This window comes from Bombina bombina, chromosome 4 (assembly GCF_027579735.1).
Source record: "Bombina bombina isolate aBomBom1 chromosome 4, aBomBom1.pri, whole genome shotgun sequence".
Taxonomy (NCBI): domain Eukaryota; kingdom Metazoa; phylum Chordata; class Amphibia; order Anura; family Bombinatoridae; genus Bombina; species Bombina bombina.
The window spans coordinates 1107464291-1107489030 of NC_069502.1; the positions used below are offsets into that span (position 1 = coordinate 1107464291).

Below are 24740 nucleotides of genomic sequence, written 5' to 3' on the forward strand. Positions count from 1 at the left end.
GGCTTTAGTTCGTATTAAACCTGTCATTAAATCAATTTCTCCTCCTTGGAGTCTTAATTTGGTTCTGAAGGCTTTACAGGCTCCTCCATTTGAGCCTATGCATTCTTTGGACATTAAACTACTTTCCTGGAAAGTTGTGTTCCTTTTGGCTATTTCTTCTGCTAGAAGAGTTTCTGAGCTATCTGCTCTTTCTTGTGAGTCTCCTTTTCTGATTTTTCATCAGGATAAGGCAGTTTTGCTGACTTCTTTTCAATTTTTACCTAAGGTTGTGAATTCTAACAACATTAATAGAGAAATTGTTGTTCCTTCCTTGTGTCCTAATCCTAAGAATTCTTTGGAGAGATCCTTACATTCTTTGGATGTGGTAAGAGCTTTGAAATATTATGTGGAAGCTACTAAAAATTTCAGGAAGACTTCCAGTTTATTTGTTTTATTTTCTGGTCCTAGGAAAGGTCAGAAAGCTTCTGCTATTTCCTTGGCTTCTTGGTTGAAACTTGATTCATCAAGCTTATTTGGAGTCGGGTCAAACCCCGCCTCAGAGAATTACAGCTCATTCTACTAGATCAGTCTCCACTTCGTGGGCTTTTAAGAATGAAGCTTCAGTTGATCAGATTTGCAAAGCAGCAACTTGGTCCTCTTTGCATACATTTACTAAATTCTACCATTTTGATGTATTTGCTTCTTCTGAAGCAGTTTTTGGTAGAAAAGTTCTTCAGGCAGCTGTTTCAGTTTGATTCTTCTGCTTTTTGATTTAAGTTTTTTTCTTTCAAAAGTGAAAATAACTTATTTTTTGGGTTGTGGATTATTTTTTCAGCGGAATATGGCTGTTTTTATTTTATTCCCTCCCTCTCTAGTGACTCTTGAGTGGAAGACTCCACATCTTGAGTATTGATATCCCATATGTCACTAGCTCATGGACTCTTGCCAATTACATGAAAGAAAACATAATTTATGTTAGAACTTACCTGATAAATTAATTTCTTTCATATTGGCAAGAGTCCATGAGGCCCACCCTTTTTATGGTGGTTATGATTTTTTGTATAAAGCACAATTATTTCCAAATTTCCTTTGTTGATGCTTTCTTTCTTTATCACCCACTGCTTGGCTATTCGTTAAACTGAATTGTGGGTGTGGTGAGGGGTGTATTTATAGGCATTTTGAGGTTTGGGAAACTTTGCCCCTCCTGGTAGGATTGTATATCCCATATGTCACTAGCTCATGGACTCTTGCCAATATGAAAGAAATGAATTTATCAGGTACGTTCTTACATAAATTATGTTTTTTGTCCTAATCCTCCTCCTCCTCAGAAGGAACGCCTGTTGCATAACCTGGATGTTGGGCATGCTCTAATATTTTACCTTCAAACAGCTATAGATTTTCGACAAACATCTGCCCTGTTCGTCGTTTTCTCTGGTAAGCATATGTGTCAGAAGGTCACTTATTCTACTTTTTTTCTCTGGTTGAGAAGTGTTATCCGGTTTGCTTATGAGACAGCTGGACAACAGCCTCCTGAGAGAATTACGGCTCATTCCACTAGTCTTATCTTCCTAGGCTTTCAAAGATAAAGCTTCGGGGGAGCAAATCTGCAAGGCCACTTGGTCCTCATTGCATACCTTTCCAAATTCTACAAGTTTGATACTTTTGCCTCGGCTTAGGTTTCTTTTGAGAGAAAAGTTATTCAAGCAGTAGTGCCTGCTGTTTAGGTTTGCCTGTCTTGTTCTCCCTCCCTTTCATTCTGTGTCCTCTAGCTTGGGTATTGGTTCCCACTAGTGATTGGAATGAAATTGTGGACTATCCATGCCATAGAAAAGAAAACAAAATGTATGCTTACCTGATAAATTTATTTATTTCCGGGCATGGAGAGTCCACAACCCAACCTTATTTAATTTAAGACGGCAGTTTTTTGTGTACAAACCTCCGGCACCTCTATACCCTTGTGTTGTCTTGTTTTTCTATTTTCCTTCGGCCGAATGACTGGGGATTATGGGTAAGGGAAGTGACACTTAACAGCTCTTCTGGGGCGCTCTTTGCCGCCTCCTGCTGGCCAGGAGTTGAATATAAAATCGTGGTAAGCATAAATTTTGTTTTTACAAAAACTTTCGGCTAGATTACGAGTTCTGCATAAAAAAAAAGTTCTGAGTAAAAAAGCAGTGTTAAGGCTCATGACGCTGCTATTACGAATCTTGTAGGTACAGCTGTCCCGCACACTTTTTTGGCCTTACCGCAAATCAACTTACGCAATTTGCGTATAGTCTATTTTCAATGGGACTTCCATAGTGCCGGTATTACAAGCTTTTTTTTTTTAGGCCAATCAGCCAATAGGATTGAGCTAGCATTCTATTGGCTGTTCCAATCAGCCAATAGAATGCGAGCTCAATCCTATTGGCTGATTGCATCAACCAATTGGATTTTTTCAACCTTAATTCCGATTGGCTGATAGAATTCTATCAGCCAATCGGAATCTAAGGGACGCCATCTTGGATGACGTCACTTAAAGAAACATTCATTCGGGAAGAAGAGTTCGTTGGAAGAATTCTGTCAGCCAATCGGAATCTAAGGGACACCATCTTGGATGACGTCACTTAAAGAAACATTCATTCGGAAAGAAGACTTCGTTGGAAGAGGATGCTCCGCGCCGGATGTCTTGAAGATGGAGCCGCTCCGCGCCAGATGGATAAAGATAGAAGATGCCATCTGGATGAAGACTTCTGCCCGTCTGGAGGACCATTTCTCCCGGCTTTGTTGAAGACTTCTCCTGGCTTCGTTGAGGACTTCTCCCGGCTTCGCTGAGGATGGATGTTGGCTCTTCAAAACTGTAAGTGGATCTTCAGGGGTTAGTGTTAGGGTTTTTTTAAGGCTTTATTGGGTGGGTTTTATTTTTAGGTTAGGGTTTGGGCCGCAATAGAGCTATAGGCCCTTTTAAGGGCAATACCCATACAAATGCCCTTTTCAGGGCAATGGGGAGCTTAGGTTTTTTTAGTTAGGGTTTTATTTGGGGGGTTGGTTGTGTGGGTGGTAGGTTTTACTGTTGGGGGGGTTATTTGTATTTTTTTTTCAGGTACAATAGCTGATTTCTTTGGGGCAATGCCCGCAAAAGGCCCTTTTATGGGCTATTGGTAGTTTAGTTTGAGCTAGGGTTTTTTTTTTTTGTTGTTTTTTTTATAGGGCTATTAGTTTAGTTGCAATTAGTTTAAATATCTTGTAATTTGTTTTTTATTTTGTGTAATTTAGTGGGGGGGGGGGTTGTAATTTATGTAATTGTATTTAATTTAGGTAATTTAATTGTAGTGTGGTGTTAGTGTGTTAGTGTAACTTAGGTTAGGTTTTATTTTACAGGTAAATTTGTATTTATTTTAGCTAGGTAGTTATTAAATAGTTAATAACTATTTAGTAACTATTCTACCTAGTTAAAATAAATATAAACTTGCCGGTGAAATAAAAATAAAACCTAAGATAGATACAATGTAACTATTAGTTATATCGTAGCTAGTTTAGGGTTTATTTTACGGGTAAGTATTTAGTTTTAAATATGAATTATTTAGTTATTGTAGGTTTTATTTAGATTTATTTTAATTATATTTAAGTTAGGGGGTGTTAGGTTTAGACTTAGGTTTAGGGATTAATAAATGTAATATAGTGGTGGCGACTTTGGGGACGGCAGATTAGGGGTTAATAATATTTAACTAGTGTTTGCGAGGCGGGAATACGGCGGTTTAGGGGTTAATATGTTTCTTATAGTGGCGGCGATGTTGGGGGCGGCAGATTAGGGGTTAATAAGTGTAGGTAGGTTGCGGCGACATTGGGGGCGGCAGATTAGGGGTTAAAAATATAATGTAGGTGTCGGCGATGTCTGGAGCGGCAGATTAGGGGTTAATAAATATAATGTAGATGTCGGGAATGTTGGGGGCGGCAGATTAGGGGTGTTTAGACTCGGGTGTAAACATAAATTTTGTTTCCCCATAGGAATCAATGGGGCTGCGTTACTGAGCTTTGCGCTGCTTTATTGCAGGTGTTAGGCTTTTTTCCAGCCGGCTCTCCCCATTGATGTCTATGGGGAAATCATGCACGAGCACGTACAACCAGCTCACCGCTGGTATTGGAGTGCGGTATGGAGCACAAGTTTGCTCTACGCTCACTTCTTGCCTTTTAATGCCGGGTTTATAAAAACCTGTAATACCAGCGCTGTAGGTAAGTGAGCGGTGACAATAACGTGCAAGTTAGTACCGCACCCCTTTTACCGCAAAACTCGTAATCTGGCCGTTTGTTTTCTGGTTTGTCTACTTGCAGTTTAATAAAGAAAAAGTTCAGAACTGTAAAAGAAACATTAAAAAAAATGTATTAGTATTTTTTTAGAAAAGAGAGAGGGCACATACAGAGTTGAATTGTCGCTTTACACATTTTGTTATTTTACAACAGCTCTTGTATCTGAAGATGGTGGAAATACGCCTTGTATACTTGATATTGACATGTTTCATTTATTGGTGAGTAATAACACAAATGCTTAATTGAATAATATGCCTTTTCCATTATTGTTGACTAATGCTACATAGTAAAGATTGCCAAATCTGAAACGCACAAATATTCATTAACCAGTAACAGCGTTTTAAGAGAGCCAATAAACCTGAAGATTAACCCTGTAGTGCCAGCTCTAATTAGTGATCAAATGTTCATGAATTTGGTTTATTTGCAGGTCAGCTTGGTGCTCGCTTTCCCAGCACTGCAGTGTCAAGACTTTTCAGGGAACAGCCTAGCTACTGGCGACCTTCACCTTTTCCGCCTTGTAACGATGGCACACGTTGTCCAGATAATACTTACTTCATCTACAGGTACAGACTTATAAGGTTACTGTGTCTGGGAGAGATAAAAACTTGCTGATTAATAAATGTTAATGCTATTTCACAAATTCAGTTTTCTGTAAATAAAGAAGTGTTAAAGGGACATGAAACTCCCTAAAAAACATTAGTTCATGATTCAGATAGAACATACAATTTTAAGCAACTTTCTTATTTACTTCTATTATTAAATTTACTTTGTTCCCCTACTATCCTTTGTTAAAGGAGCAGCAATGCACTACTGGAAACTAGCAAAGCACATTGAGTGAGCCAATGAAAAGAGGCATAGACATGCAGCCACAAATCAGCAACTAGCACCCCAGTAGTGTATTGCTGCTCCTGAACCTACCTATGTATGCTTTTCAACAAAGGATACCAAGAGAATAAAGTAAATTAGATCATAAAAGTAAATTGGAAGTTGAAGTTGGAAATTGCATGCTTTATCTGAATCATGAAAGTAAAAAAATTTGTATCCCTTTAAAGTTCATTATGTAAATTTTAAAAGGGCAGTGGGAAACAATCATTAGAACGTAAGCAAATTGTGACAACCTATATGGTAACAACTTCCTTTTAATAATAATTGTTTTCATTCTTAGAAGAAAATGCCATGGACCAAGAATTTACAGATGCAGAAGAGGAGCTTGCAGCAGTCTCTTTGTATAAAACCATCTGCCAACAAACAGGGAGGTGGGAAATAATCACTTAAACATAAATTTCATAATTCTGGAACGAAAACACTGATTACTTTTAAATTGTGCTTCTAGTTATATATACGGAAAGATTTTTATAGACGCATTCAATATATAGAATGTCTGTTCACAGTAATACAATAGATGCTTGAATATTTGTCCCTCTAATTTTTTCTTCAATCATCTAGTGATATTATATAAGTTGGTTTCCCCATCACCCCAAAAATTGTCTGCTGTCTGTAGTTCTTGTTTTTGTGACTGCGATGAATTCTGCTTTTCCTTTCACTTTGAAAGAAAGATTATATACACTAGGGGAGACCAGACTTTAGAGAGACTGGATCTATTTGTATGTAATGTTTGCTAAAAAGAAACCGATCTAAACCTGTGCATATTGTGCACTGCATTACCTAAATTTGGGGACAATTTGGAAATCGCTCTAAGCACACAGAGATCTGCAGGTAGATCCTGGTCTAAATTTTGGACATACCTGTTCATCAGTTTAAGAAAATGTTGAGACACCACTCATGTTTAGTTACCTACACCAAAAGGTATAGTTCTTTAAGATTAAAAAGTATCTTATTGCATCGCTCATCCAATAAATAATAAACACAGAATATGTATAAGTTTAGCAGTTTCAGCTTTTAGTTTTCATTGACAAGTGATATAGAATATAAAGGCATTTTTGTATGTTAGGTAGATGGCATGGGAGAGGTTGGTGCTTGCAGTGTAAAGAGGTTATGTTGATTTTGTAGTAATTCCATTGTAAATATGTTGTAGAATGTGTGCTCTTTACATGCTTTATGTGCTACCATTGCATCTTTTTGTCATACTAACTAATTATAATTCCTTTTCTCTTTCAAAGCACAATGAAAGAATTATCAGGTTGGCATCTGAGCAGATCAGTCAGGTCTTCTATTCTCCCCTTTTTGAGGAGCTCTGCTTTGTTTTTCCATTATTTAAATGGTGTTCCAGCACCCTCCGATTTCCCCGGTGAGTGTCTTGACTTTTCCAGTTTCCTAGCTGTTATCAATCTCATCTAAATTTCTTACAACCATTATTCACACTCTGTTTAATACAAAGCAAACATTCCTTACATTTATATTATCATGTGAATATTAAATTGTTTTACACAAGATTCTGTAAGGGATTTTTGTCTGGTAATGTCTATATTTGCCTTGCTTAGCTCAGAGCTCTTAAATGTCTGTTTTCAATTATATAAAATTCTTAAGTTTATGATTGCATTGGACATGCCTTTTATCAGCATCTTTGAGCTGTTTGATTAAGCTGTAACCTGTATCCCTTTATTTAAAGGGACATTCTGCTTCAGAATTTATTTTGTTTAAAAATATAGATAATCCCTTTATTACCCTTGCCCCAGTTTTGCATAGCCAACATGGTTATTTATATTAATATACTTTTTGCCTGTGTGATTACCTTGTATCTAAGCCTCTGCAGACTGACCCCTTATCTCAGTTCTTTTTAAAGACTTGCATTTTAGCCAGTCTGTGCTGACTCTTAAATAATTGAGCACAATGTTATCTATATGCAACAGGTGAACTAGCACTGTCTGGGAATGCACTGAGATAAGAGGTGGTTTTTAACAGTTTAGAAACAAGTTTGAGCTTATCTAGGTTTAGCTTTCAGCAAAGGATATCAAGAGAACAAAGCAAATTTTATGTGAAAGTAAATGAGAAAGTTGTTTAAAATTGCATGCCCTATCTGAATCCTGAAATTTTAATTTTGACTATACTGTCCCTTTAAGTCTGTTAATGATTTCTCTCATATTTCTAGTGATACCATGTGAAGCAGGAGGTAATTCATTACCTTGGGTTAATTATAAGTCTCACCAGAAGGAGGTCACACATATATTAAATGTTATACTAGGAAGCCTCATGTATGTTCTGTGCTGGATTAATTATTTGCTCTCAAATGCACTTCTATGACTGTTTTCTGTTACATTTATGTGAGATACAAAAGTTCTACCATGCTTTATGCTACAGATGTTTTCTTATATTTATACTCCAAACATGGTGTACCTCACTCTGGCTTGTAGAGTGAATACATTATGCAATATTCGTCTCCATGCCCTTCCTGTGCTGTTTGGGCCAAAAATATAGCTAGGATGTATTAACACATACAGCTTCTTAAAGTGATAGTAAATCCTAGCGTTTGTGAAATGCTAGGATTTACCAGTGGAACAAATAAAATACTTCATGTTCAACCTTCCCTTATTTGCTTGCAGCGTTCGCCACACTGAGCTCCTCATGGCAGCCCATGGTGACATTTCCACCTCTTAGCAAATAACCATGCGTTCCAGCTGGCACCAAGCCGGATAGCCCGGTTGGCTATTGGCTAAGAGATGGAAACGTCACCTCTCAGCATAATAGCGTTCTGCAGTGGGCTGCCTGAGCAGCTCAGTGCGGCGAACACTTCAAACCAATAAAGGAACTTTCAGTATGAAGTATTTTATACTTCATGACTGAAAGTCCCCTTCATTTGTTCCAATGGTAAATCCTAACGTTTCACAAACACTAGGATTTACAATCCCTTTACATTTCTTCTGGGTGTCATTCTACCTTTCTATCTTCTCACCTTTAAGCCTTCCATAACTGTTTAAGGTAATAAAAGCACAGGCCATTCTTCTGTGTTCTGGCTACCAGAGGGGCCCATGTTTTGTGATTTTCAGAGATTTTCTCCAACATTTCTTATCATGCAACAAGTGTTTTTACAGCCTTTATTAACAATGGTTCTACACATCTCATTCAACTCTACAAAAAAAAAAAATTTCCACATCAGAGCTTGTGTACTGCCCTACTCACAACTTCGCGTAATCAAAGCTCCCAAGACTACATTCCTGTATAGTATGACAGCACAGGAGCCCACAGATAATTCAAATAAATGTTGCTTACCCATTAGATGGAAGGCTCACATGCAGACCCTAGTTCTGCACAGCAGGGCAGAATAAACTTAAGAAAAGTACTGCAAAGTCTAATCACTTGTATACAGAGGCGTATCTTGGCCTAGGCAAACCAGGCACTTGCCTAGGGCAGTATATTAGGAGGGGGCAGCACTTTTTTCCTGGCTATATTTCTAAGAAGCTTATAGTTATTTTAGAAGTATTATATAGGTATATAATGAGATATTTTGCACAAGGAGCTTACATTCTAGGGGAGTAAAATAAGAGAGTGCCCATCAGTTTAGAGGTAACTCAGAAGCTTTCTTTTATTTAGCTAGCTTATTGCCTTTAGTTCTGTTGGCTTTCAGCACTTAGTATTGTGCTTGGGGGAAGTATTTTTTCAATAAATCTGTGATTTTCTCCAACATTGGTGTGTCCGGTCCACGGCGTCATCCTTACTTGTGGGAATATCTCTTCCCCAACAGGAAATGGCAAAGAGTCCCAGCAAAGCTGTCCATATAGTCCCTCCTAGGCTCCGCCCACCCCAGTCATTCTCTTTGCCGTTGCACAGGCAACATCTCCACGGAGATGGTTAAGAGTATGTGGTGTTTAGTTGTAGTTTTTTATTCTACTATCAAGAGTTTGTTATTTTAAAATAGTGCTGGTATGTACTATTTACTCTGAAACAGAAAAAGATGAAGAGTTCTGTTTGTGAGAGGAAGATGATTTTAGCAGACAGTAACTAAAATCGTTTGCTGTTTCCACATAGGACTGTTGAGATGAAGTAACTTCAGTTGGGGGAAACAGTTAGCAGACTTTTTCTGCTTAAGGTATGACTAGCCATATTTCTAACAAGACTGTGTAATGCTGGAAGGCTGACATTTCCCCTCATGGAGACCGGTAAGCCATTTTCTTAGTCTCAAACAGCATAAAGGGCTTAATATGGGCTATAAAACTGGTAGACACTTTTATGGGCAAAATCGATTGCTTTATTTGGGCATTTTATACATGTTTATGCTTGTAATTCACACTTATAAGCTTGGGGAATGTTTTTTAACGTCAGGCACTGTGTTAGACACCTTTCCAGTCAGGAAGGGCCTTCCCAGTTGTAGGCTGAGCCTCATTTTCGCGCCATTACTGCGCAGTTACTTTTGAGAGCAAGACATGCAGATGCATGTGTGAGGATCTGAAAGTAGTTGGAAAAGTTCCTAGAAGGCTTCATTTGGTATCGTATTCCCCCCTGGGTTTGGTAAAGTCGCAGCAAAGGCTGTAGCTGGGACTGTAGAGGGGTTAAAACTGTAACCGGCTCCGGTTTCTTTATTTTAAGGGTTAAAGCTCTGAAAATTGGTGTGCAATACTTTGAATGCTTTAAGACACTGTGGTGAAAATTAGTAAATTTTGAACAATTCCTTCATACTTTTTCACATATTCAGTAATAAAGTGTGCACTGTTTAAAATTTAAAGAGACAGTAACGGTTTTATTTTAAACGGTTTTTTGTACTTTCTTGACAAGTTTAAGCCTGTTTAAAGGGACACTGTACCCAAAAATTTTCTTTTGTGATTCAGATAGAGCATGCAATTTTAAGCAACTTTCTAATTTACTGCTATTATCAATTTTTCTTACTTCTCTTGCTATCTTTATATGAAAAAGAAGGCATCTAAGCTTTTTTCTTCGTTCAGCACTCTGGGCAGCAGTTTTTGATTGGTGGATGAATTTATCCACCAATCAGCAAGGACAACCTAGGTTGTTCACCAAAAATGGGCCAGCATCTAAACTTACATTCTTGCATTTCAAATAAAGATACCAAGAGAATAATGAACATTTGATAATAGGAGTAAATTAGAAAGTTGCTTAAAATTGCATGCTCTATCTGAATCACAAAGAAAATTTTTAGGTACAGTGTCCCTTTAACATGTCTGCACCTTCAGATAAGCTATGTTCTATATGTTTGAAGATCAATGTGTGTCCCCCTTCAAAATTGTGTGATAATTGTGCCATAGCGTCCAAACAAAGTAAGGACAGTATTGCCACAGATAGTAAAGTTGCCCAAGATGATTCATCAGATGAAGGGAGTAGACATAGTTCTACATCATCTCCTTCTGTGTCTACACCAGTTTTGCCCACGCAGGAGGCCCCTAGTACTTCTAGCGCGCCAATGCTTATTACTATGCAACAATTAACGGCAGTAATGGATAACTCCATAACAAATATTTTATCCAAAATGCCTGCATATCAGAGAAAGCGTGATTGCTCTGTTTTAAACACTGTAGAGCAGGAGGGCGCTGATGATAATTGCTCTGTCATACCCTCACACCAATCTGAAGGGGTCATGAGGGAGGTTTTGTCGGATGGGGAAATTTCAGATTCAGGTAAAATTTCTCAACGGGCAGAACCTGATGTTGTGACATTTAAATTTAAATTAGAGCATCTCCGCGCACTGCTTAAGGAGGTGTTATCTACTCTGGATGATTGTGACAACCTGGTCATTCCAGAAAAATTATGCAAGATGGACAAGTTCCTAGAGGTTCCGGTGCACCCTGACGCTTTTCCTATACCCAAGCGGGTGGCGGATATAGTGAATAAGGAGTGGGAGAAGCCTGGCATACCTTTTGTCCCCCCCTCCTATATTTAAGAAATTATTTCCTATGGTCGACCCCAGAAAGGACTTATGGCAGACAGTTCCTAAGGTCGAGGGGGCAGTTTCTACTTTAAACAAGCGCACTACTATTCCTATCGAGGATAATTGTGCTTTCAAAGATCCTATGGATAAAAAATTGGAGGGTTTGCTTAAAAAGATTTTTGTACAGCAAGGTTACCTCCTGCAACCCATTTCGTGCATTGTTCCTGTCACTACAGCAGCGTGGTTCTGGTTCGAGGAACTAGAAAAGTCGCTCAGTAGAGAGACTACGTATGAGGAGGTTATGGACAGAGTTCACGCACTCAAGTTGGCTAATTCTTTTATTTTAGATGCCGCTTTGCAACTAGCTAGATTAGCGGCGAAAAATTCAGGGTTTGCAATTGTGGCGCGCAGAGCGCTTTGGCTAAAGTCTTGGTCAGCGGATGTATCTTCCAAGACAAAATTGCTTAATATCCCCTTCAAGGGTAAGACTCTCTTTGGGCCAGAATTGAAAGAGATTATTTCAGACATCACTGGGGGAAAGGGCCACGCCCTCCCACAAGATAGGCCTTTCAAAGCCAAGAATAAGTCTAATTTTCGTTCCTTTCGCAATTTCAGGAACGGACCGGCCTCTAACTCTGCATCCTCTAAACAAGAGGGTAATGCTTCTCAAACCAAACCAGCCTGGAAACCGATGCAAGGCTGGAACAAGGGTAATCAGGCCAAGAAGCCTGCTGCTGCTAACAAAACAGCATGAAGGAGTAGCCCCCGATCCTGGACCGGATCTAGTAGGGGGCAGACTCTCTCTCTTTGCTCAGGCTTGGGCAAGAGATGTTCAGGATCCCTGGACACTAGAAATAGTTTCTCAGGGTTATCTTCTGGAATTCAAGGAACTACCCCCAAGGGGAAGGTTCCACATGTCTCACTTATCCTCAAACCAAATAAAGAGACAGGCATTCTTACATTGTGTAGAAGACCTGTTAAAGATGGGAGTGATACACCCAGTTCCAACGACGGAACAAGGAATGGGATTTTACTCAAATCTGTTTGTAGTTCCCAAAAAAGAGGGAACTTTCAGACCAATTCTGGATTTAAAGATCCTAAACAAATTTCTCAGAGTACCATCGTTCAAAATGGAAACCATTCGAACGATTCTACCCACAATCCAGGAAGGTCAATTTATGACTACCGTGGATCTAAAGGATGCGTATCTACATATTCCTATCCACAAAGAACATCATCAGTTCCTAAGGTTCGCCTTTCTGGACAAACATTACCAGTTTGTGGCCCTCCCATTCGGGTTAGCCACTGCTCCAAGGATTTTCACAAAGGTACTCGGATCCCTTCTAGCTGTTCTAAGACCAAGGGGCATTGCAGTAGTACCGTACTTGGACGACATTCTAATACAAGCGTCGTCTCTTTCAAAAGCAAAGGCTCACACAGACATCGTTCTGGCCTTTCTCAGATCTCACGGATGGAAGGTGAACATAGAAAAAAGTTCCCTGTCTCCGTCGACAAGAGTTCCCTTCTTGGGAACAATAATAGATTCTTTAGAAATGAGGATTTTCCTGACAGAAGTCAGAAAGTCAAAACTTCTAAACACTTGTCAAGTTCTTCATTCTATTCCTCGTCCTTCCGTAGCTCAGTGCATGGAAGTAGTAGGGTTGATGGTTGCAGCAATGGACATAGTTCCTTTTGCGCAAATTCATCTAAGACCATTACAACTGTGCATGCTGAAACAGTGGAATGGGGACTATACAGACTTGTCTCCAGTGATTCAAGTAGATCAGAAGACCAGAGACTCACTCCGTTGGTGGCTAACCCTGGACCACCTGTCCCAGGGAATGAGCTTCCGCAGACCAGAGTGGGTCATCGTCACGACCGACGCCAGTCTAGTGGGCTGGGGCGCGGTCTGGGAATCCCTGAAAGCTCAGGCACTATGGTCTCGGGAAGAGTCTCTTCTCCCGATAAACATTCTGGAACTGAGAGCGATATTCAATGCTCTCAGGGCTTGGCCTCAACTAGCAAAGGCCAGATTCATAAGATTCCAATCAGACAACATGACGACTGTTGCTTATATCAATCATCAGGGGGGAACAAGGAGTTCCCTGGCGATGAAAGAAGTGACCAAAATAATAAAATGGGCGGAGGATCACTCCTGCCACCTATCTGCGATCCACATCCCAGGTGTGGAAAACTGGGAGGCGGATTATCTGAGTCGTCAGACATTCCATCCGGGGGAGTGGGAACTCCACCCGGAGATCTTTGCCCAGTTGACTCAATTATGGGGCATTCCAGATATGGATCTGATGGCGTCTCGTCAGAACTTCAAGGTTCCTTGCTACGGGTCCAGATCCAGGGATCCCAAGGCGACTCTAGTGGATGCACTAGTAGCGCCTTGGACCTTCAACCTAGCCTATGTGTTTCCACCGTTTCCTCTCATTCCCTGGCTGGTAGCCAGGATCAAGCAGGAGAGGGCCTCGGTGATCTTGATAGCTCCTGCGTGGCCACTTGGTATGCAGACCTGGTGAATATGTCATCGGTTCCACCATGGAAGCTACCTTTGAGACAGGATCTTCTTGTACAGGGTCCATTCGAACATCCAAATCTGGTCTCCCTCCAGCTGACGGCTTGGAAATTGAACGCTTGATTCTATCAAAGCGTGGGTTTTCAGATTCTGTGATAGATACTCTAGTTCAAGCCAGAAAACCGGTAACTAGAAAAATTTACCATAAAATATGGAAAAGATATATCTGCTGGTGTGAATCCAAGGGATTCTTATGGAATAAGATCAAAATCCCTAAGATCCTTTCCTTTCTACAAGAGGGTTTGGATAAAGGATTATCAGCGAGTTCTCTAAAAGGACAGATTTCTGCTTTATCTGTCTTATTACACAAACGACTGGCAGCTGTGCCAGATGTTCAAGCATTTGTTCAGGCTCTGGTTAGGATCAAGCCTGTTTACAGACCTTTGACTCCTCCCTGGAGTTTAAATCTAGTTCTTTCAGTTCTTCAAGGGGTTCCGTTTGAACCTCTACATTCCATAGATATTAAGTTGTTATCTTGGAAAGTTTTGTTTTTGGTTGCTATTTCTTCTGCTAGAAAAGTTTCTGAGTTATCTGCTCTGCAGTGTTCTCCACCCTATCTGGTGTTCCATGCAGATAAGGTTGTTTTACGTACTAAGCCTGGTTTTCTTCCAAAGGTTGTTTCTAACAAAAATATTAACCAGGAGATAGTTGTACCTTCTTTATGTCCGAATCCAGTTTCAAAGAAGGAACGTTTGTTACACAATTTAGACGTAGTCCGTGCTCTAAAATTCTATTTATAAGCTTTTTTATATATGTTGCAGCAATAGATGGATGTGTGGGTGTGCGGGCGACCGTGTGTATGTGTCTGTGAACATTTTATTATGGAAATGACATAAAAATATTCACTTTACTCCCTGGCCAAAAAATATTATGGCCAAAAAAGGCCTACAACTTTGGAAGGGGGCATTGGGGGGCAGCAAAAAATGTTGAGTGTCTAGGGCAGCACACAACCTAAATACGCCACTGCTTGTATATGCAAGTTTAAGTTTTTACTTCTTTTGTGTTGCTCAAGTGGCAGTGTCCATTCATTTGCACACCCAACTGTCCAAATGACAGGTCTTTTGGATGTCCTCCTTAACCCCATGTGAATTACATGTATGTCATTGCCTGAGGACAATCAATTGCTCATTCCATCACTCTAGAATTTTCAGTCTCAGACTTAAGTATTTTCTATTCCACAGAATTTTCTATAATTAATGCAAAAATTTAGCGTGAACAGAATGGAACTGCATCAAAGAAGAGCGTGTGGTAGATTATTGGCTCCCACTGGGAAAATAACTGGACAAAGATGTTTTGTGTCTAAGCACATGCATCATTCTAAAAATTCAACATGTTTACAATGGACCAGGTCCATCTGCAGGATTGAAATTAGACACTACCTAGGCCGTGTGGTGTGGCTAAGCAGAGTGCACCCCTGTGCAGAGTGATACTGCCGGGATCAGAAACCAGGAGAGTTGGAGTTATGTAATTTAGCTGTCTATTAACTGAAGCTTTTTTTAAAAAAAAAGCAACCTTAAAGAGTTTTTATTGTTTAAAAAGATAGATAATCACTTTATTACCCATTTCCAACACTGTTATATTAGTATTCTTTTTACCTCTGTGATTACCTGGTATCTAAGTCTCTGCAGACTGCCACCTTTTTCTCAGTGCTATTTACAGACTGGGACTGTGTGCATCCTAGGATCCCGGTGTGGTAACACTGATTGGGAAATTTGCACTATTTACAGACTTGCATTTTAGCCAGTTTGAGCACAATGTTATCGATATGGCATACGTGAACTAGCACTGTCTGCTTAAAAAATGCACTGAGATAAGAGGCGGCCTGCAGGGACTTAGAAACAGATTGAAAGGTCATAAAGTATTTTAATACAACAATGTTGGTTGTGTAAAGCTGGGAAATGGGTAATAAAGGTGTTATCTATCTTTTTAAGCAATAAAAAAAAAAATCAAGTAGACTGTCCTTTTAATCTTTTAAACTACTGGCCTCACAAATGCACCAGGCACAGTTTTACAGGTAGGAATTGTCAAACACTTATGTATGATCACAGGGTTTCCTATTCCAAACCTGTACAACTGAGTATTTCCATCTCTCATTGGGATCAGAGAATTCTATCATGTATAGGCTGCTCCTCAGTGGTCATTTACGCCTTGTTAAGTACATCCAAGCCAGTTGCTTTGCCAACCTTTTTTGCCTTTGTGCAGGTCATTTTCACACGCACTCATGCTGTTTTAATCTGACCGCCTTTTTTCCTGAGTGTGCGCTCCTGAACATTCATCCTTCTGAGTTTAGAGCTCTTCTATCAGTCTAGCTTTACATTATTTTCTCTCATCTTCTCCCTTTTGCTAAACAAAATCTAAAGGTAAGTGGGTGGGTGGGTGTATAAAGGGTTTGCCGGTTTAATACTTTTCGGAGTTTCTCCTAGTGGTGGCGTAATTCAGCATTGTTGAGTTATTGTCTCCTGCTTCATATGTACTCACTCAGAATATATATTTTGCAGTTTCTATACTAATTGTTCTTACCTAGTCAACATGGGAATAAAAGTAAAACATTTGTAACTAATATTTTCTACCCACAGGATTTCTTCATAACGACCAAGTTTTCTGTGTATTTTTAAACAGCACTGCAACTTTTCTACACTATATTTTGTAGAGGGTTTAATGTGGCATTTTGTTTTTCTTTCTAGTTACTGGCATGAGTCAGTTTGATCACTTGTGTAGCTATCTTGCTTTGCCATCCAACCTATTCTCTCTGTTCCAAGAGAAATCGACAGTGATGACTGCTTTACTAAATAGGTAATCTATGATGTGTAACTATTTTATTCAGCAATATATTATTATTTTTAATATGAAAACCTTGTTCTGAAAAATAATTTGTACTTAAAATGTGTGATATGCTCAGTCAAGCAATTTGACAAATTTTAAGTAAACCTTAGGCCCCCAAGTTCTCAGAAATACAATTTGCAGAAGCCAAGGAAGAAATAAATGTATAGGTATATGTTGAGTAAAAGGAGAAAATATGGTAAGTTAAAATTGTAAGTGGTCTGACTTTGACAGCTTTACTTTATGACAACTAAAATATGAGATTTAAACAGTAGACATTTATGTTTTTCAAGGTTAAAAAGCAAGTTTAAAATAAAAACTTCAGTAAATGGAATCTGTGTCTCAGCTGTGATTCAAATGAAGTTATTGCTGGCAATAAATACACCACCACTTGCTCTGAGGGTGAAATAGACACAGATAGCTTATATGCGTATGCTGCTGATAACTTTTAAGATCATCATTTTTGATAATATAAGTATGTTTAAAAAAAAATGTTTGTTTTTTTCCTAACTGTAAAGCACTCATGCACATTTCAGTTTTGATCAGTATGTTTGTGTGAAATAGCGATGAATTTCTGTTATGTGAATGCTTTTCTTTTATTTATTTGGGAGAATTATTTTATATGTCAGTGCTAAATTGTATTTATTTTTAAAGCTGGTGTAAACACAAAGTGGTGAAGAGGTTTTTGGATGGTGAGCGGATATCCATCAGGTAAAAATGTATACTCTTATATCTTATTCTACGTATTGATTTTCACATATTCATTTCTCTGTTTGCAGTTGGTACATTGATTATTACAATAACCTATATTATTCTAAGCTTTATAGTCAGTTTTTCTTTTAATATGTACATACTGATATTTGATTTTAGCTTTATTACACAGAAAGTAATGCAGACATAATTGATAATTTACCTTCTATAAGGGCTGTGCTTATCCTGTAGAGGTCTCACATTTTTGTGCAAATATAAAATGTTCTGGTTTGTTAGAGCATTTTCTATCAAAACATATTTCTTTATAGTCAAAGCTGCTCTTCTGCCACTTCAAATGATGATACAACTGGGCGAGCCAATTACAAGCAGGCATACTTTGATATGTTTCAGTCACTAGCCATATATGGATTAAATACATAGTGAAAGAAGGAACTTTGTTATAAAGTAAAATGCTGTAATGAAATCCAGCTTTTTATTTTAACAGAATATCACTTTAACCAGTAGTTAGCAGCTGCTATCATTAGCAATCTGAAAAGTACTTAAATGTACCCAGCAAATACCCTGAATAATGAAATGGTTGTGCTAAGATTACAGCCTTTAACCCTGAGGTTTGAACATTTACAGCAGGTAGCCAAGTAAACGACTGACTCCTCTTATAATTGGCCTATGTTAATGTCTACAGATGTATGTATATTATATTTTACTTTATATCAACTCTTAAATATATTGCCTTCTTAAAGTGATGGTAAACGTTCCCCTTTATAAAAAGCGATCTGCAATATTGGTGATATTTTATATGGTGTTTATTTCATCAGTTGTAATGAAGACGCGCTATAACTTACTTTTCTTTTGCATGATGTACCGAGTCCACGGATTCATCCTAACTTGTGGGATATTGTCCTTCCTGACAGGAAGTAGCAAAGAGAGCACCACAGCAGAGCTGTCTATATAGCTCCCCCCTTAACTCCACCCCTCAGTCATTCTCTTTGCTGGCTCAAAGCAGGAAAGAGTAAAGAGAAGAGGTGTTAAACTGTTAGTTTTATTTTATCTTCAATCAAGTGTTTGTTATTTTTAAATAGTACCGGTGTTGTACTATTTACTCTCAGGCAGGACATAGATGAAGATTTCTGCCTGGAGGATGATGATCTTAGCATTTGTAACTAAGGTCCACTGCTGTTCCCACATGAGCTGAGGAGTACAGGAAAACTTCAGTGTGAGGAACGGTTTCTTGCTATACAGCAATGAGGTATGTTCAGTCATATTTTCTGCAGAGACTGTGTTAACTCAGAAAGGCTGACAGTGTCTCCATTAGGGGAAGGGAAAGCAGTAATCCTAGTGTTATCAGAGGTTTTTACTAGCTTGCATAAAGGGTTAATTGTTTGTGGGCACTCAGTTTGTTATGTGAATTTGGGACAAATGTTTTTATGTCTGGGAGTAACGTTTTCTGTTTTATGGGACATTTGCTTGAGAGTTCTTTGGGGTTGTTTATAACCCACATGGCTTTCAGGCAGGCTTTGTTAGTTTTGTGTAGGCCCCAGCAACATCGAGTGAGGTGGGCGGGGCCTACATTTACAAGCAGCAAGCAACTTCTCCTGAGGTCCTGAGAGTCTTCTGAGGGACTAATTGAAGCTTTAAACCCCATATTATCGATTCCTAAGGGCAGGTAGGGCCACAGCAGAGCTGTGGCAAGGTGCTTTAGGGGTTTTTAACCGGTTTTAGACATATTTCAATCCTTTTTTTTTTCATTTGGGGGTCTATTACTGTGTTACTTGTGGTGCAATCCTTCTAAAGCTTAGTGGGTACACTGTTAAAATTTCAGAAAAATTGAAGCAATTTTAACCTGTTTTGCAGTTTGTGTATGCCTTTTTTTCTCTTAAAGGCACAGTACCGTTTTTGCAAATTGTGTTTTTTTCATTAAATAAAGTGTTTTCCAAGCTTGCTTGCTTTATTACTAGTCTGTTAAACATGTCTGACACTGAGGAAAGTCATTGTTCAATTTGTTTAGAAGCCATCGTGGAACCCCCTCTTAGAATGTGTCCCACTTGTACTGATATGTCTATAAATTGCAAACAGCATATTTTGAGTTATAAAAGTTTGGCATTAGATGATTCTCAGACAGAAGGAAATCAGGTTTTGCCCTAGTTCTCCCCAAGTGTCACAACCAGTAACGCCCGCACAAGCGACGCCAAGTACTTCTAGTGCGTCTAATTCTTTCACCTTGCAGGATATGGCTTCAGTTATGAATACTACCCTCACAGAGGGTTTATCTAAGCTGCCTGGGTTGCAAGGGAAGCGCAGTAGCTCTGGGTTAAGAACAAATGCTGAGCCTTCTGACGCTTTAGTAGCCGTATCCGATATTACCTCACAATGTTCTGAAGTAGGGATGAGGGATTTGTTGTCTGAGGGAGAGATTTCTGATTCAGGAAAGATGTTCTCTCAGACAGATTCAGATATGACGGCATTTAAATTTAAGCTAGAGCACCTCCGCTTATTGCTCAGGGAGGTTTTAGCTACTCTGGATGATTGTGACCCTATTGTAGTTCCAGAGAAATTGTGTAAAATGGATAAATATTTAGAGGTTCCTGTTTACACTGATGTGTTTCCGGTCCCTAAGAGGATGTCGGACATTGTTACTAAGGAGTGGGATAAACCAGGTATTCCGTTCTCTCCCCCTCCTGTTTATAAGAAAATGTTTCCCATTTCTGACACCATAAAGGACTCATGGCAGACGGTCCCTAAGGTGGAGGGAGCTATTTCTACCCTGGCTAAGCGTACAACTATACCTATTGAAGACAGTTTTGCTTTCATTGATCCTATGGATAAAAAATTAGAGGGTCTCCTAAAGAAAATTTTTGTTCAAGGTTTTCTTCTTCAACCTTTAGCATGCATTGTTCCTGTAACCACTGCAGCTGCCTTTTGGTTTGAGGCTCTAGAAGAGGCTCTTCAGATGGAGACCCCACTAGATGATATTTTGGACAGAAATAAGGCTCTTAAGTTGGCTAATTCTTTCTTCTGTTAAGTGTGATCAGTCCACGGGTCATCATTACTTGTGGGATATTAACTGCTCCCCTACAGGAAGTGCAAGAGGATTCACCCAGCAGAGTTGCTATATAGCTCCTCCCCTCTACGTCACCTCCAGTCATTCTCTTGCACCCAACGACTAGATAGGATGTGTGAGAGGACTATGGTGATATATTTAGTTTTTATATCTTCAATCAAAAGTTTGTTATTTTATAATAGCACCGGAGTGTGTTATTCCTTCTCTGGTAGAATTTGAAGAAGAATCTACCTGAGTTTTTCTATGATTTTAGCCGGAGTAGTTAAGATCATATTGCTGTTTCTCGGCCATCTGAGGAGAGGTAAACTTCAGATCAGGGGACAGCAGGCAGATTAATCTGCAAAGAGGTATGTAGCAGTTTATTATTTTCTGACATGGAATTGATGAGAAAATCCTGCCATACCGTTATAATGTAAACTCAGCCTTGAATGCAGTAGATGTAGCTGATATCAGGCTGTCATGTATGTATATTTTACACTTCAGTTTTCTGGGAAATGGTACTTCTCTGGCTTTTAAACTGTATACATAGACTTAACCTATTTTGCAGGGACTTGCAATAGGTTTTAAATGACAATTAATTATTGAGGTAAAACGTTTTTTTGCTGGCATGTAAAAACGTTTTTTTCTCTGAGGTACTGGGTGAAAAAATGTTTTGGGCACTTTTTTTCCACTTGGCAATAGTTTTGATTTAAATTAGAGCAGTTCACTGATCCCTCTCACTGTTATGTGTGTGGGGGAGGGGCCATTTTGGTGCTTTCACTATGCATCAGAAAAACTCAGTCAGAGGTTCATTTTCTTCCTGCATGATCCGGTTCATCTCTACAGAGTTCAGGGATCTCAAGAGTCTTTTTTGAGGGAAGTAATCATTCACAGCAGAGCTGTGCTGATTGTATTGACTGTGATATAAAAAACGTTTATTTGTGTATTTTTTTCTGCTGCCTGGGTTAGTTATCATTTGCTGAGGGGAAATCCTTTGCTAAAACTGTATATTCTGACAAAGATTGATGCTATAACTTAATTATTTTATCTGTTATAATATTTTCTGTGCTTCTTAAAGGCACAGTTCGTTTTCATATTATTTGTAAATTACTTTGAAAAGTATTTCCAAGTTGCTGTTTATTTGCTAGTGTGTTAAACATGTCTGATTCAGAGGAATATCTCTGTGCTATATGTGTTAATGCCAAAGTGGAGCCCAATAGAAATTTATGTACTAAATGTATTGATGCTACTTTAAAAAATAGTCAATCTGTACAAATTGAACATATTTCACCAAACAACGAGGGGAGAGTTATGCCGACTAACTCGCCTCACGTGTCAGTACCTGCATCTCCCGCTCAGGAGGTGCGTGATATTGTAGCGCCGAGTGCATCTGGGCGGCCATTACAAATCACATTACAAGATATGGCTACTGTTATGACTGAAGTTTTGGCTAAACTACCAGAACTAAGAGGTAAACGTGATCACTCTGGGATGAGAACAGAGTGCGCTGATAATGCAAGGGCCATGTCTGATACTGCGTCACAGTTTGCAGAACGTGAAGACGGAGAGCTTCATTCTGTGGGTGACGGTTCTGATCCAAATAAACTGGACTCAGACATTTCAAATTTTAAATTTAAGCTTGAGAACCTCCGTGTGTTACTAGGGGAGGTATTAGCGGCTCTGAATGATTGTAACACAGTTGCAATCCCAGAAAAAATGTGTAGGTTGGATAAATATTTTGCGGTACCGACGAGTACTGACGTTTTTCCTATACCTAAGAGACTTACTGACATTGTTACTAAGGAGTGGGATAGACCCGGTGTGCCTTTCTCACCCCCTCCTATATTCAGAAAAATGTTTCCAATAGACGCCGCCACACGTGACTTATGGCAAATGGTCCCTAAGGTGGAGGGAGCAGTTTCTACTTTAGCTAAGCGTACCACTATCCCAGTGGAGGATAGCTGTGCTTTTTCAGATCCAATGGATAAAAAATTAGAGGGTTACCTTAAGAAAATGTTTGTTCAACAAGGGTTTATATTGCAACCTCTTGCATGTATTGCGCCTGTCACGGCTGCAGCAGCATTTTGGTTTGAGTCTCTGGAAGAGACACTTCAATCATCCACACTAGATGACATCACACACAAACTTAAATTCCTTAAGTTAGCTAATTCATTTATTTCAGATGCCGTAGTACATTTAACTAAACTTGCGGCTAAAAATTCAGGATTCGCCATTCAGGCACGCAGAGCTCTGTGGCTAAAATCCTGGTCAGCTGATGTTACGTCTAAATCTAAATTGCTTAATATTCCTTTCAAAGGGCAGACCTTATTCGGGCCCGGCTTGAAAGAGATTATTGATGACATGGTAAAGGTCATGCCCTGCCTCAGGACAAGGCCAAAGCCAAGGCTAGACAGTCCAATTTTCGTTCCTTTCGTAATTTCAAAGCAGGAGCAGCATCAACTTCCTCTGCACCAAAACAGGAAGGAGCTGTTGCTCGCTACAGACAAGGCTGGAAACCTAACCAGTCCTGGAACAGGGGCAAACAGGCCAGAAAACCTGCTGCTGCCCCTAAGACAGCATGAATTGAGGGCCCCCGATCCGGGACCGGATCTAGTGGGGGGCAGACTTTCCCTCTTCGCCCAGGCTTGGGCAAGAGATGTTCAGGATCCCTGGGCGTTAGAGATCATATCTCAGGGATACCTTCTGGACTTCAAATCCTCTCCCCCAAGAGGGAGATTTCATCTGTCAAGGTTGTCAACAAACCTAACAAAGAAGGAAGCGTTTCTACGCTGCGTACAAGATCTTTTATTAATGGGAGTGATCCATCCAGTTCCGCGGTTGGAACAAGGACAAGGGTTTTACTCAAATCTGTTTGTAGTTCCCAAAAAGAGGGAACCTTCAGGCCAATCTTGGATTTAAAGATCCTAAACAAATTCCTAAGAGTTCCATCGTTCAAGATGGAAACTATTCGAACAATTTTGCCCATGATCCAAGAGGGTCAGTACTTGACCACAGTGGATTTAAAGGATGCTTACCTTCACATACCGATTCACAGAAGTCATTACCGGTATCTAAGGTTTGCCTTTTTAGACAGGCATTACCAGTTTGTAGCTCTTCCATTCGGACTGGCTACGGCTCCAAGAATCTTCACAAAGGTTCTGGGCACTCTTCTGGCGGTACTAAGACCGCGAGGAATTTCAGTAGCTCCGTACTTAGACGACATACTGATACAAGCTTCAAGCTTTCAAACTGCCAAATCTCATACAGAGATAGTACTGGCATTTCTAAGGTCGCATGGATGGAAAGTGAACGAAGAGAAAAGTTCTCTCTTTCCACTCACAAGAGTTCCCTTCCTGGGGACTCTGATAGATTCTGTAGAAATGAAGATTTACCTGACAGAGGACAGGTTAACAAAACTTCAAAATGCATGCCGTGTCCTTCATTCCATTCAAGAGACCAGAAATTCTCTTCTATGGTGGCTTTATCGGCCACATCTGTCCAGGGGAATGCCATTCAGCAGGCCAGACTGGTCAATTGTAACAACAGACGCCAGCCTACTAGGTTGGGGCGCTGTCTGGAATTCTCTGAAGGCTCAGGGACTATGGAATCAGGAGGAGAGTCTTCTTCCAATAAACATTCTGGAATTGAGAGCAGTCCTCAATGCTCTTCTGGCTTGGCCCCAGTTAGCAACTCGGGGGTTCATCAGGTTCCAGTCGGACAACATCACGACTGTAGCTTATATCAACCATCAGGGAGGGACAAGAAGCTCCCTAGCAATGATGGAAGTATCGAAGATAATTCGCTGGGCAGAGTCTCACTCTTGCCACCTGTCTGCAATCCACATCCCGGGAGTGGAGAACTGGGAGGCGGATTTCTTAAGTCGTCAGACTTTTCATCCGGGGGAGTGGGAACTTCATCCAGAGGTCTTTGCCCAAATACTTCCACGTTGGGGCAAACCAGAGATAGATCTCATGGCGTCTCGACAGAACGCCAAGCTTCCGCGCTACGGGTCCAGATCCAGGGATCCGGGAGCGGTCCTGATAGATGCCTTGACAGCACCATGGACCTTCAGGATGGCCTATGTGTTTCCACCTTTCCCGATGCTTCCTCGATTGATTGCCAGAATCAAACAGGAGAAAGCATCAGTGATTCTAATAGCGCCTGCATGGCCACGCAGGACTTGGTATACAGATCTGGTGGACATGTCATTCTGTCCACCTTGGTCGTTACCTCTGAAACAGGACCTTCTGATTCAGGGTCCTTTCAAACATCAAAATCTAACTTCTCTGAAGCTGACTGCTTGGAAATTGAACGCTTGATCTTATCAAAGCGTGGTTTTTCTGAGTCAGTTATTGATACCTTAATACAGGCTAGGAAGCCTGTCACCAGAAAGATTTACCATAAAATATGGCGTAAATACCTATATTGGTGCGAATCCAAAGGTTACTCTTGGAGTAAGGTTAGGATTCCTAGGATATTGTCTTTTCTACAAGAAGGTTTAGAAAAGGGGTTATCCGCTAGTTCCTTAAAGGGACAGATCTCAGCTCTGT

General features: G+C 39.8%; 1 protein-coding gene across 1 annotated transcript in view; it reads left to right on the forward strand.

Annotated features, from left to right (window-relative positions):
* The window catches only part of UBR2 (ubiquitin protein ligase E3 component n-recognin 2), a 689885-nt gene that overhangs the window by 606435 nt on the left and 58710 nt on the right, over positions 1-24740 (forward strand). Inside the window, 6 exon segments of the mRNA XM_053712365.1 lie at positions 4417-4481; positions 4691-4826; positions 5429-5519; positions 6384-6511; positions 16307-16415; positions 17097-17153. Of these exon segments, the coding sequence (XP_053568340.1) occupies positions 4417-4481; positions 4691-4826; positions 5429-5519; positions 6384-6511; positions 16307-16415; positions 17097-17153 (586 nt within the window).